Below are 13,331 nucleotides of genomic sequence, written 5' to 3'. Positions count from 1 at the left end.
TAATTTTATTACATCATAAATATTATGATTAATATTATGATATAATAAAAAATTAATAATTTTTTCTTCTTATAAATTTGAAACTATTAAAGCCTTCCAATGCCACATTTTAAAAAAACAATAAATTTATCATATCTTAAATACTCGTTTTATGACTAAGTATCTGATATGAATGTGTTTGAGATATGAATGAAAATTTGAAACCTAACATGAATGAAAATTTCATTTCCTGTCGCTAACCTTACAGTTAGGTATTAAAGCAAGTTCTCAATATAGATTTAAAGCAAAATAAATAAATATAGAGGATATTTTTGTAGATACGTAAAGTTATTAGAAATATATTAAATAAGTAGCCATTTCAGATTTTAACACAGAGTACCTATCAAGTCCTAATAATTATAGAACTAATGAGATGAATGCTGAAATATGAATTACTGTGATGCATGTTGATCTTTGATATTCAGAACTAATTAAAAAACTCACGTGGGTAATCATCTAGTTTAGGATAAATTAACGTGTTAAATGCCGGGATTTCACCCAAATTTTACATTTATGTGTTTTATCGATGATGCTATAAATTTTTAATTTTTTACTTTTCTGTGATTAAGGGAAAGTGATGACTGTTAGAGAACACGAGGGAACTATGAGTGAAAATAAACCCATACAGCAATTAAATTTAACTCATTTTGCTGTTTTAGGATTTGCATTGCATTGAAAATTTCAATTTTTATGAAACAAGTTGCATTTTTTGTTAAAAAAATATTACATTTTGAAATGCTCAGTTGGAATGGAATAGGACTGCAACAATTTTACATAAAACTTTATGCCTGGACACCCCTGTTGTAAACACAAATTGGCAGCAGAGATTTATTTTAAGTTTGAAATTGATTAAAAAAACATGGACAAAGAAATTTTTATTACAATTTAAAAAAAGAAATTAGATTAACTAATAAGTATCTGTGTTTACATTTTCATCATTTTTCGAAGTCAACAAGAATTGTCAGGAACGAAAAACACAAAATTCTTTTAATTAAATATTTAATTGAGATTTAAATATGATTGATTCACTTCTTTTCATCATCAACACTTGCTGTCTGAGGCCAATGAAATCCTTTTTCAAACTAAAAGACATATATTTACACTTGTATGAAACGTTTAATTGATAATTAAAATTAACTTACGCTTACCAATCAGCTTTTATTTCATTTTTTTACGACAAAAAAGTTTATGCTATTAAAAAGTTTTCTTTGAAAAAAAGAATAATTTGATTTACGTCTTAAATGTGAGAATTCAAGCATGTCATTTATTCATGTATATACTCGTACATACAGTGCACAAAATAAAAATTAACACCATGAATAACTTTTGATTTAATAAACGGATTTTCACACATTAGGACTCTATAATTATAGTTAAAAAGGCTAGCCTTAAACGTGTTAATTAATTAGTAACTAAATATATGCAGATCATCAGTTTTCCATGAAATAGTATCTCGGAAGTTGTGAAAATGAATCATTCGCCATACTCATAAGTCAAATCTCATATATACTTTATCTTGTTTAAAAAATTTAAAAATTTCATACAGAGTAAGGTGTTTATAGGATGTCGAAGGCATTCGGGAAGTTATGAAAAAGAACTGAATCTTCTTCAAATCTCCCTGAATCCTTTATATATAAGTGCAAAAGTTAAGTGGTAAAAAACACTTTTATCTAATAACTTTTGATCCAATAATCGGATTTTCACATACTAAGTCTCAAACTTTACAGAGGTTACCTTAAATTTGCTTATTAATGTATGAATACGATATTTTAAGTTACGAAATCAAACACAAAAACGTGTTTCTCTGAATAAACAAGCCTTTTGGTTTTCAATGGATTCGAATTTCCTACTCTCAAAATAAGAGGTCCTATATTTGAGTCCCAATAGTAGGCAGGAGAGCGACTGAAAGTTTTGGCCCTTTAATGTTTTTGCGCATTTTATTACATCTCGACAGCTTGATAAATGAATTACGAAATTTTTGCAGGCAATTATAAAATTCGTTTATGATATCTGCAGATAAATGAACATTGTCTTGATTAGTAGTTTCTTCGATTGAAAAATTATTTCTGAAATTTAAGCGAAACTCATTCTTTTTATAAAATAATTCTATAAAGAGAAATCATTTGGAATTAAAATTCAGTTAAAGTTAGGTACTTCAAAAGTTGAGATTATAAATTTTTAACCACCGTTAAAAACGTTCTACTTCAAAAAATGCTTCCTCTCTCAGAATATCTAAGAATTTAGTCTGAGATCCAGAAATGACGAGCAAATTGAAAAATAAATTACAGAAATAATAAAGCGGAAAGCGATAGAAGTGTACTGTTTTTTGTATTTTACTCAGGAAATCAGTTAATATTTACTTTCCAAATTTTAAAATTCGTTACAAAATTCATAAAAAAGTAATAAAAAAAGAAGGAAAGAAACTTTGCTAACTAGGAAAAACTATAGAATAATGTTTTCAATATAAGCACCATTTGCAACAGCAATGAGTCATAGCCTGAGGGCAAAAGTAACAGACCCTCATGTTGTTACTTTACTTGGAATAGCCAGATATGCAGCAGAAATTATTGTTACACAATACTTTACATTATGCTGGTTTATGTTAACGAGTTATGTTCCTATTTGAAACTTGAAATTTTGTTTACTATTCATAACGCTGCAAACTGTAAATTTTTATCCTCGTTGAACTTTTTTCATTGATTTTTCAAATCGTCAATTATTTTGTAAAAAAATCATAAAAAAGCTAGTCGTAGAATTTTAAATTTTTCCAATACATTAAAACTGAAATTTTTGAATATTAACAATACAATCATATAACTCCAGTATGAAAAATAATTTATCCACATGATAATTTTTTATTTCACAAAACTTCAATCATCAAAATGACAAATTTTTAGGAAAATTAAAATTCTTTCAATAAAAATCATGAAGTTAGTTTTAGAGTTCGTTATTCGGGGTACTGAATTGGAACACAGGTTCTCACTTCCTGCGAATAAATCAACCCTTGACCGCATTTCTTCACGTATGGTTTCCAATTAATGCAAAAAATGAAGAGTTTTTTGCTACTCGGGTGACGATAGGAGCCAATGTCTACTGGACATTTGAACCACTTGGGAATTTCTCCAGTTACTGTGATTATGCAATCAAGATCATCGTCATCGCAATCATGATCTGGAGGGGTTGGTTCTGGAGGAGTTGGTTCTGGAGGAGTTGGTTCTGGAGTTTCTTCGTTTGGAGTACTGATTTCAGGAGGTGTGGATTCAGGCAGCAAAGGGGTTGAAGCAACAGTGGTTTCACCTGGAATTCGTAAAATTGTTTCAAACATCAGAAAATAGTAATCATTATTCTTGAATATTAACGATGGAAAGTGCTACTGAAAGTGTTGTTCATTCACTCATTTCTTCGTTAAAATCAAAAGTTTCCTTTTGTTATTAAAATTAAATAAAAAATGTTTTCCTTAATTAAATATGTTTAAAAACGAATATTATACAGTGACAGCATACAGAATAGAAAGAACAGCATAAAATCTTAATATGAATATCAACAAGGGGGAAAATTGAAGAGCTACGTGGATGAAAGCCATAATGAACAGTTTTGAAAAATTGAGATTTATCTAGGAAAAACCTCAGTTTAGTCTTGGTTAACAATATAAGATTCGTTTCATACAAGATCGTTTATTTTGCAAAGTCTTTTAATTCCAAAAATATCTCAGCGGAGGAAAAATCCTCTGCTTTTGAGTGTTTTTGGAGGGTCATTGGTAGCAAACTAAAACGAAAAGAATGTGAATGTCATGATGAATACAGCTTAAATGAGTTACACATGATAATATGAAAACTTTATTTGCTTCAGAAAATGAAAATATGAAGATGGTAATCAAAGTCGACATGTTTCGAGCACTCAAAAATAGGAGCCTATTCTCAAGCCTCGCTTAACTCGAATGGGTGCTTATTATTGATCACTTGAGGCATGTCGACTTTTACTACTATCTTCATATTTTCTGAATTAAAAGAAGTCTTTATATTATCAAGTATACTTTTCTGATTCAGTTTCACGGAATTAAGAATTAATTCCACGAATTAATTAAGAATTAATAGACTTAGCTCTTTGGAGGATTATGGAAAAAAATATTGGCAAGCTATAGAATTCTCTTTCTTTCGTCAGTAAATTCTCTAGCCTTAAATCATTCATCCTATTGGCTTTCAATTTATTGAGTTATAAGAAAAATAAACTTTGATAATTTTTCAAACATTGCAGAGGTTCAGTTAAAATTTATTAGTCGAATGCGGTATATGTTGGATTTTTTTTTTTTTTTGAATTTCATTAATAATCCTGTTCCTTTTTTTAAGATGAAAATGAAGTACAGCGTTTCTAAGAGAATAACCATCGCCAAGACCACCTTATTCTCCTAATCTTAAATTTGTGACTCCTTTCTGTGGGGAAAGATTAAAAATGAAATTAAAAAAAAAAAAAATTGGAAAAAAACCTTGTTAAGTTTAAAACTGCCGTTTATAAGGTCAACACAAGCATTGATGTCTCAAAGTTTTGCAAAAGTCTGCAATTCGTTTGCCGCAGATTAATGACAAGCACTTAGAACATACCATAGTTTAAATCAGAATATTTATAGTTACTTTTGAAAACAAAATGCCAAACTTCAAATTTTCAAAACAACTCTAATGTTTTTGAAAATTTTATTTTTCATTTCATATACCACCCTGTGTTTGCTATCCGGGAATGATAAATACGCCTAGATAATTGCTCTAATTTCCTTACTCTATTTTTTAAACATTTCCAAAATTAATTCAAAAATATTTCAAGTCAAAATATTTTTAGAAGATTGATGAATTTTCAATTTCCCAATGGGAGAATTTATTGATTTGGAAAGCTATTTAAGAAATTCTAACTATTAAGTTAGTTTTTACAATTTAAAGTTCGTTTTATTAATTTAAAGCTATTAAGTTAATTTTTACAAGATCTGTGTTCTTCATACGTTTGTTTCATGCGTTTATTGATGAGTAGTTTTTTTTAAAATTGAAATCTCTCTCAATCGCAAAAGATCATCATACCTGTTGGTCGGTTTCTCGATCCACAATTTACTTCGCTTTCGGGTCTACATTCCATCTTGATTCCATCAAACAATTCATTCTCAGGACAGGTTTGTAATGATGGTTCGAAGGATGAACAAGTATAATATTGGGCACACGCTGTTGGGTGAGGGAACAATCCAGATACTTCTGGACACACGAACACTAAATCTGCAATTAGTAAAAAATTTTTTAATAGTTATTTACAAATAAAACTTGTAATATTTTGTGTGATTTTTATACCTATTAAAAGAGGGCGCAAAATAATCGAAGAGTCAAATATTAATATTGCTAATTTCGACAGTATACCAGATTCAGAAGGTTTATCGAAATAGTCAGCTGTCTGCTTCTGAAACTAGAGGTTTGAATCCTAGCAAATGATCGAAATAGTGATAAAATAATTGTTGTTTATAAATTTAATGTTGAAGTTTCAAAAAAAATACGGGACAAAGAACGGGAAAAAAATGCAGTGCTCTCCTTTTTTCTAGCCATTGCTTTTTTGGAGTATTTTAATCTGTGATAATTAGATGACAGCATAACACGTTCCTGCCATTGCATACATTACGCTATTTTAAACGTTTCTGCAATGCTATAAATAAACTAAGTACAATGTTTTCTCCCATTTGGAATGATTTTTGAGTGGGAAACATTGTCATTGAAAGCACAAAAGAAACGGTAACTAAGGAAGCGACATTGCTTAGAAGGCATTGAGATATTATTTACAAAGCTAGTGTCTAAAAATCATTCAAGTATAGGAATTAATTTTTAATTCTTTTCAGCTTTTTAAAGAAGAATTATAGATTTTAAGGAACACTTCGAGCTACTCTCTTGAGTCGTTATTGTTGTCTTCGTATGCCTGTTTAGGCACAGTGATGCGATTGTTCTTGTTTTCCAGTGGCGCCATCTATGGTCAAAAATTCAACTTCCGCCACATCCATACGCCATACCCGTTTATAGGGCGGACCCAATCATTCATCCACCGACCGTAATTTTGACCTGAATCAGAGAACGATCGATCTCCAATCTAGTATTCCCAGAGGTATTGATTTGTCATATGAACATGGAGGACTTTGTAAAATGACAGATTTAACGTCGACGAGTCACCACTTACTACACTGGGAGTCTTCGGCAGGTGGGATTCGAAACCAAGAACTCTCGGACATGGATCCAGCGCCCTACCAACCAGGCTGTCCCGATCAATCTCTTGAGTAAACGGACGTTGCAAAACGTAACCGACAAAATATTTACCTTTCACCGTAGATCCCATTTCATCGGGGGTATCTTTTCCTTCTTCAAGTGTTGTTGCTTCTTCTTCTGAAAAGGAAATGCTTTCAATGTAAACAGGGTGTTCTGTAATTATCACCATTAATATATATTTTTAGAATCCTTGTAAAAATGAAATAAAAAAATATTCATCAGGAGGTGTAAAGGATCATTTAAGCGGCGAAAAATATAAAACGCTACTTTTTGCAACTGAACAATTTACATTTGATTGCTGATTAACAAAAGAAATCTTAGTATATGTTTTCTTCCAAGTATAAATTAACTCAGAAAGAAATGTTTCCTTCTTGGTTAAACTTATTTATATCTTTATTTGTATGATATTTTTTCAATAAAATTTTATAAGTGCGTTAGAAAAGTCTTAAGCTCTAGTTATACGCTAACAACGAAATAAAATCAAATATGATAATTTCAACACGTCGGGTTTTAACTCTGTTGCTCTCTAGATTGGCTTCAATGATAGTAATAAAGTTGATACTACAAGTTAAGAGATTGATAATTTTTGAACTAAATTTCAAATGCTAATTTTTTTTATTCGTCTTACTTCCTGTACATTTTCCCACTCACTTTTAATTTCAAGTTTTTAAGTTTTATGGTTCTCCCGCATTAAAACATAATGTCATGTAAATTTGAACAACTAAAACAGTGTCAGTGCCTCTGATGATTTTTTTTCAAAAGTGAGATATCTTTTGTAATTATATATTTTACAATATCTGATGAAATTGAGAATTCTTGGTTTATTTTCTTTAATAGCATACTTAGAAATGACTAAGAAAAAAAATGCTCGCATTCATTGCCTATTTTTTTCCGCATAAATGAATTTCAATATAAAAGGGTTAAAGATAGTGGAAGCTATGGTAAGTTTGGTAATTTATATAAAGAACAACATACCTTCCCCTTTGTCACAAACTGCAACCAATATCGACATACATCGTCGCCTATTCTTATCGAAATGGTGAAATGGTGGACAAGGCATGCGACGAGAAAATCCAGCCATACAAATATAAAACTTAGAACAATCTTCTATATCAGGGAAAGCACCGAATGAAGCAGGGCATTTGAACCTGGCGTAGTAAGGATCACCTGATTCGATATCTGCTAAAATAAGAAGAAAAGACATCAATAAACAATATCACATTAGTTTGACAAAAGTGCCAATGGTAACAACTACTGGGTGACCCATCGGTAGGCCTCATGAAGAGCAACTACGAGGTATTTTAATGGGTAGAAATCATGAAGACAACTATAGGTGTTTCATTGAGTATGCATCATGAGAACAGCAATGGACAATTAGTCAAATCTTCATTTCGTGACATGCCTACAGTCTGTCTATGGAAAGAACCCCCTCGTTATTCATCTGGTACAGTGGTAGTGACTATGATTACAAGGTTTAACTATTTCTAGTAGGGGTGTTAGGTCAGTATTTAAGACAAGTTTTGGCTCAAGTCGGAGGGAGAAAGGGAATCAGGGGAGAGAGAAGCTCCCCTCTTTGAAATGTGCTGTATCTTATCTCCATAGCAGCAGACAACAGCAGGCATAGTTCTTTCCATAGACAAACTATAAGTTAACTGTTAACAGAGCTCAAAGCTAAAACGTAAATATTTTCGTCAACACCTTTGTTCTGAATGTAAACAAAAACCGGTTACGAAGCGTGTGAAACGGTTTTTCCTTTCCTCAAAAGTACTCAAAACAAATTTCGTGTTATAATAGAACCGAAGCTGTAGACTCTCTTTCCTATCAAGATGAATTTAAGAAATATTGCTTATGATTTTATGTCCTTTAGATTGCCAACAAGGAAAAAATGTAGATTAGTTGTTTTTAAGCATATTCTTCCTTATAGTGTAGTTATCTTTTCTTAAATAACGTGTTTGTATCATTTAGTGTCCCAAACGAGGCTAATGTTTATAAAATCAACTACAGAAAAAAGAAAGTAAATAGAAAAATAAACAGTTCGCAACTATCTGTATAAGAAACTAACTTTTTCTCGTCGAGTTTCAAAAATAGTTCATAAGTCTATCAACAGGTGGCGATATTAATTTTAAGAAAAATCTTATAAAACGATATTTTAACAATAACCACCATTTGCGTTAACAACGTTGAACAACCTGAGGACTAAAATAGCAGTTTCCAGTGTAAATATTTCGTTTAGGAGTGTTTTAATGCGCGGCAGAATACATTTTTATACAGTCTTTTACACACAGCAGCTCCATCTGTTGACGAACTTTTTTAACTAATTTAAAATTTGGTGAGAAGAAATAATCGGTTCTCCAAATAGTTTGCAGTAAACTATATATTTCATTTCTCTTTCATTATTGATTTAAATCGTTGTACTTTTATGAAATATCCGGTCATGCAATTTCAAAATACCGCAGCTATCATAACTAAAGATAAAAAAAAAACCAAATATTTTATTTCGGAGCATGCTTGTTTGCTATCGAAAACAACATGCATATAATATTATTACTAATAATAATTAATTATAAAACTATATCTGGAATTTGATATTCTATAAGTCCTTAAATTTATTTTCAGTTCTAATAAGGATCTCTTATTATTTAAGCTAAGTTTTATTATTGATTTTTCACCAAATTTTTATCACAAGCTAAACAAAAAAAATTTCTTCGATAATCATGATGACAAGCGGAAGAAATCAGAAAAGATAGGGTTACAAAAATTTTAACCTTCTTGCTGATAAGCAGTTTCATCTGAAATACCTTTATCATTCACAACAAAAGCATCAACGTTTAGTTTGGATAGATAAGCGCTGATAAGAAAGAATACCACTGAAAAAAGAAAATAATACACGTGTATTTAATAGTTTAAGAATATGATACAGAAATCAGTATTATTGTAAATAATATTAAAAAAAAACATATTTCGAAGTAAGCTTGTTATTAAAAATATAAACTCGCTGGGTGCTTTACATTTACCATAATTTTAAGGGGAGAGGGGGCTAGTTTGAAATTTTTTTTACAAATTTGCCAAAAATACCCTATTAAATATTATTTTCAACTTATGAAGTATTTTTGCAACAATAATTTGGATGTTTTATTGCATTCCTGTTTGTATGTAGATGTTAAAAGTTGTTTTGTTTTTAGAAAAATGTTTGTATAAAAAGGGTTGTTTTTGTCCACAAAAGCCCTCTTACCTGAGGCTATTGTGGATAATCTTGATAGCTTCTTACAGTGGAATTTATTACAACTCAGAAAGTTGTATCTGAAACGAAAATGAAAATAATTTCGATCTAATCCTTATTGAGGAATAAATATTGACATTTATTTATTAAAATATAAATTTATAATAGAGAATTTTACTATATTAAGAAAGACATTTTGAACACAAATAAATACATTTGAAAATCATTATTCAATTTGATTAATTTGATAAATATTTTGAATTTTTTTATTTATTTCGTCGAAAAAAAAAACTGAAATGTCAATTTTAAACATGTTCTGAGCTACAATCGTGGTTGCTCTTTCAGTTTTTGGTGACAAAACTTTGGTAACTATTTTTTTCTTGAAATTTGAAAAAATGTTTTTTTTTTCTGGAAAAATGAAAGATCCATGATTAGAATAAGTATAGTCATCTTGAGTTGTGGTGGCTCAGGAGATAGAGCATTCGACTCTCAATGAGGTAAACCGGGTTTAAATCCTAGCGATGGCTGGTCAATACGAATTACCGGCTCGCACAGACCACAGTGCTGACGAAAAGTATCATCAGTGTCTGACGGATCATGGGTTAGAGTCTCCTTGCTGATAGGAGAACCGTGGGAGGTTTTCTTGGTTTTCCTCTCCATGTAACGCATTTGCCTGTTTGTTCTGCAAAAAAGTCCTACATAAAGGTAAACTCTCACCCAATATTTGATCCTGTAGTTCCCTTGTCTTCTGGACTTTGTTCGAAATTACAAGGCTTGAACATTGGTAGCCGTAAACTCAAAATCGGTTCAATGACGGTTGTAAAATAAAATAAAATAAAACTATATCCATCATTCTTAGAAATTCCTCATACTCCCCAAACATATATCTAGATCCTTAAATCTACGAATTCTCTAACACTATATACTGCTTTAATATTATATATATATTTTTAAAAAAAACTTAACTAGCACAAAGTCATCAACTCTTCTTGAGTCATTGTTATCAAAACATTTCAATCTATTTATATCTGTCTAATATCATTGAGATTTGAAAATGAAAATAAAAACAAATAAATAAAGTTGCGGATTTATAAATGAATTTTTTTCACTTAAAGCAAAACCACCACCAAGTAGCTCTAAAGCCATGTGTTTGCACTAGGCTCACAAAGACATATGTTTGTTTATGCCTAATGCTGATAATTAGTAACTATGCAGAGCAAAAGTTAAAATTGATTTAAGAAAAAAGCAGCATGATTTATAACATATTATCACATTCAGTTAAAATTTGAAACTTGCTTTACATGGAGAAGAAAAGCACGAAAACCACCCATTGTTAACCTGGTTGCAAGGGGACTCTAACCCTTGATCTGTCTACCACTGAGAATATTTTACGTCAGCACCGTGGTTACGTCATCTAACCAAGATACAGTTTCCCATTTCACGTCCTGCGTTGATCTTATTTCACGCAAGGTTATTTGTCTTTGTCTGTTAACCTGACAATTCTATGTACACGTCGGCGGACTCGTTTATTAAGTGCACGTGATCAGCCACTGTTGTCCATGGTGTCCATGGTGGGAGGGTATGGCGGAAATTAGGTATTCACGGTACACTCTTGACACTGTAGATGCTTTATAACCGTCGTTGAACAGTCGTATCTAAACTCGGTTCAACTCCGTAGCCTTGTAATTTAGAACTCAATCCAGAAAACAAGTGAACTCCTGTATCAAGTAATGGGAGAAAATTGCCTTCGTGGAGGACTTTTTGATTAAACTAAACCGCATTTGCGTTACATGGAGAGGAAAACCAGGAAAACTCCTCACGGTTATCCTGACAGCAAGGGGACTCTAACCCATAATCCGTCTTCAACTGAGGATATTTTACGTCAGCACTGTGGCCAGTGCAAGCCGAATGCAGAATTTGAATCGGCCAGTCATCGCTGGGATTCGAACCCGGTTCACCTCATTGGAAGGAGAGCACTCTATCCCCTTAGCCACCACGTCTCACACATTGTAGGCACTTGACAATTCCTTAACAATGTCCGAAATGGAATGTTCCATGCGTCAAGCTTCAACTATCATTTCACGTTCAAAGTCTGTTAATTCTCGTCTTGCGGTCATAATTGCATCAAGAACATTCTTGAATGAACAACGCGAGCACGAATAATAGTCCTGTCAGTGCGCAGCCCACATATACGTTTCGTACGCGATACTACTACTATCTGTATCTTTTCATATTGCTATCCCATGACTTTTGTCATGAGTCTTGTTAGTGTATATAGGTACAAATGGATAAGTACTTTTTTTTAAATACATAACATCCTTATAACTTCAAAACTATTTGTCCTATCATCTCCTGCTTGTTCTCGCCTGATTCAGTTCAAAAAATACATTGTAAGAAATTCCTTTGTCTCGATAATTGTCGGGCATCGATGTAGAATGTTTAAATAAGAATAAGTCAAAAAGGTACTTTATATGCATAAAACCTTTTGCAACTTTTTAATTATTACTGTTATTGATAATACGGTATCATTCGATTCAACGTAAAAAAATGGAAACAATAGTTAATTTGTTTAGATCAAGGGGTTGAGTACAAAATTGTACTTGATAAGTGCAAGTATAAACTTGTACTTAATGAGTGCAAGTATAAACTTTTACTCTCTTTCTTTTTCTTCATGAAATTCTTCTAAACTATTTATGGATGAGTCTCATTCGTTTTAGCGTAACAAATTGCGTAGGAAACAATAATTCATGTGTCTAAATGGTAGTATAAAAGTGTTAAAGATCTTTTACTGTTTATGATTAACGTATAGCATTAAAACAGTAATTATAAGTTTAATAATTGGCCTTTTTAGAGATAAATATACCGCATTTTAATGATATTTCATTGTTTCTAAACTATTTTTTCTGATGATTATATTCAGAAAAGTAATAGCTATTTTACTAAGTTTATATTTTTGAATATACATAATTCTATTAATTTTTCGCCATTTATACGATTTTCTACTGGTGTTTATAATTTCAAAAAAAGTAATAATAAACTTAATAAGTTGACCTTTTTGAAAATAATGATGCAACATTTTATTAATCTTTTGCTATTTAGATAATTTTTTATTGACGCTTGTAATTTAAAGAGTAATAATAAACTTATAAGTTGACATTTTTAACGATAATGGTACCACATTTTATCGAATTTTCGCTTTTTACTGTTGTCATTTACAATTTAAAAGAAGCAGTAATGAACTTACTAAGTTGACCTTTTCGTAGATAATGACACCCCATTTTATTGATCTTTTGTTTACTTGGTCAAAAGAAATAAGAAAAATTCACACTATCTCGTGAAAATATAACATATGGCAGTGAAAATTGGGAAAAATAATGATATTTAATCAAAAAGATAAAGTATCACAGAAGTTGAAAGCCGTAATTTTCTAGCAATTTCGTTTTTATCATTTTATTATATAATTCATTGATTTTGAAATACAAAAAAATGTAACAATCCATTTTGATATGTTTGTTTTTCCCAAAATATTTGTTTTCACTTTTTAATGTTATTTCGCTATACATTTTTGATGTTTATAAATAATGTTAGTCAAGTCCATAATAATGATCTTAACTTGATTACATTAAACTTGTTCAATTTGTAATAAATCGTAATTATTCCAAATAATTGCAATTCTTTTTTATAAATATTGCAAAATTAAAAAAAAAGATTGAAAAAATATTTATGAAAAATTCTCATTCGCAGCTGTAAGCTATCATTATAGTGGGAAAGTATTTATTAAAACTGAGATGGAA

The 13,331-nt window shown here is 30.7% G+C and overlaps 1 protein-coding gene across 2 annotated transcripts; it reads right to left on the bottom strand.

Annotated features, from left to right (window-relative positions):
* Nucleotides 1-2,874: 2,874 nt before the first annotated feature.
* LOC107452065 (protein obstructor-E-like) lies at nucleotides 2,875-12,942 on the bottom strand. Of its 2 annotated transcripts, none has more exons than XM_071180116.1 (6): nucleotides 12,782-12,942; nucleotides 9,083-9,184; nucleotides 7,293-7,496; nucleotides 6,369-6,434; nucleotides 5,103-5,291; nucleotides 2,875-3,336 (listed from the first exon to the last, which is right to left on the bottom strand). In XM_071180116.1, exons 1-6 carry the CDS (start codon nucleotides 12,813-12,815, stop codon nucleotides 2,987-2,989), a joined length of 945 nt encoding a protein of 314 aa, XP_071036217.1. In that variant the 5' UTR covers nucleotides 12,816-12,942; the 3' UTR covers nucleotides 2,875-2,986. The 2 variants fall into 2 exon arrangements, with proteins under 2 accessions (XP_071036217.1, XP_042897546.2); XM_043041612.2 differs by having other exon boundaries at nucleotides 7,293-7,499; nucleotides 12,782-12,930.
* Nucleotides 12,943-13,331: the final 389 nt, after the last annotated feature.

This window comes from Parasteatoda tepidariorum, chromosome 4, assembly GCF_043381705.1.
Source record: "Parasteatoda tepidariorum isolate YZ-2023 chromosome 4, CAS_Ptep_4.0, whole genome shotgun sequence".
In the NCBI taxonomy this organism is placed as follows: domain Eukaryota; kingdom Metazoa; phylum Arthropoda; class Arachnida; order Araneae; family Theridiidae; genus Parasteatoda; species Parasteatoda tepidariorum.
The sequence above is the reverse complement of the archived record's forward strand: the minus strand, read 5'-3'. Positions and strand labels throughout refer to the sequence as shown.

Coding starts and splice junctions, on each gene's coding strand:
- LOC107452065 (XM_043041612.2), bottom strand. CDS start 12,815: ATGGGGTGTCATTATCTACGAAAAGGTCAACTTA. Junction 9,185..12,781: donor TCTACGAAAAGGTCAACTTA/GTAAGTTCATTA, acceptor TTCTTTTTTCAG/TGGTATTCTTTCTTATCAGC. Junction 7,500..9,082: donor AACTGCTTATCAGCAAGAAG/GTTAAAATTTTT, acceptor TTCTTATTTTAG/CAGATATCGAATCAGGTGAT.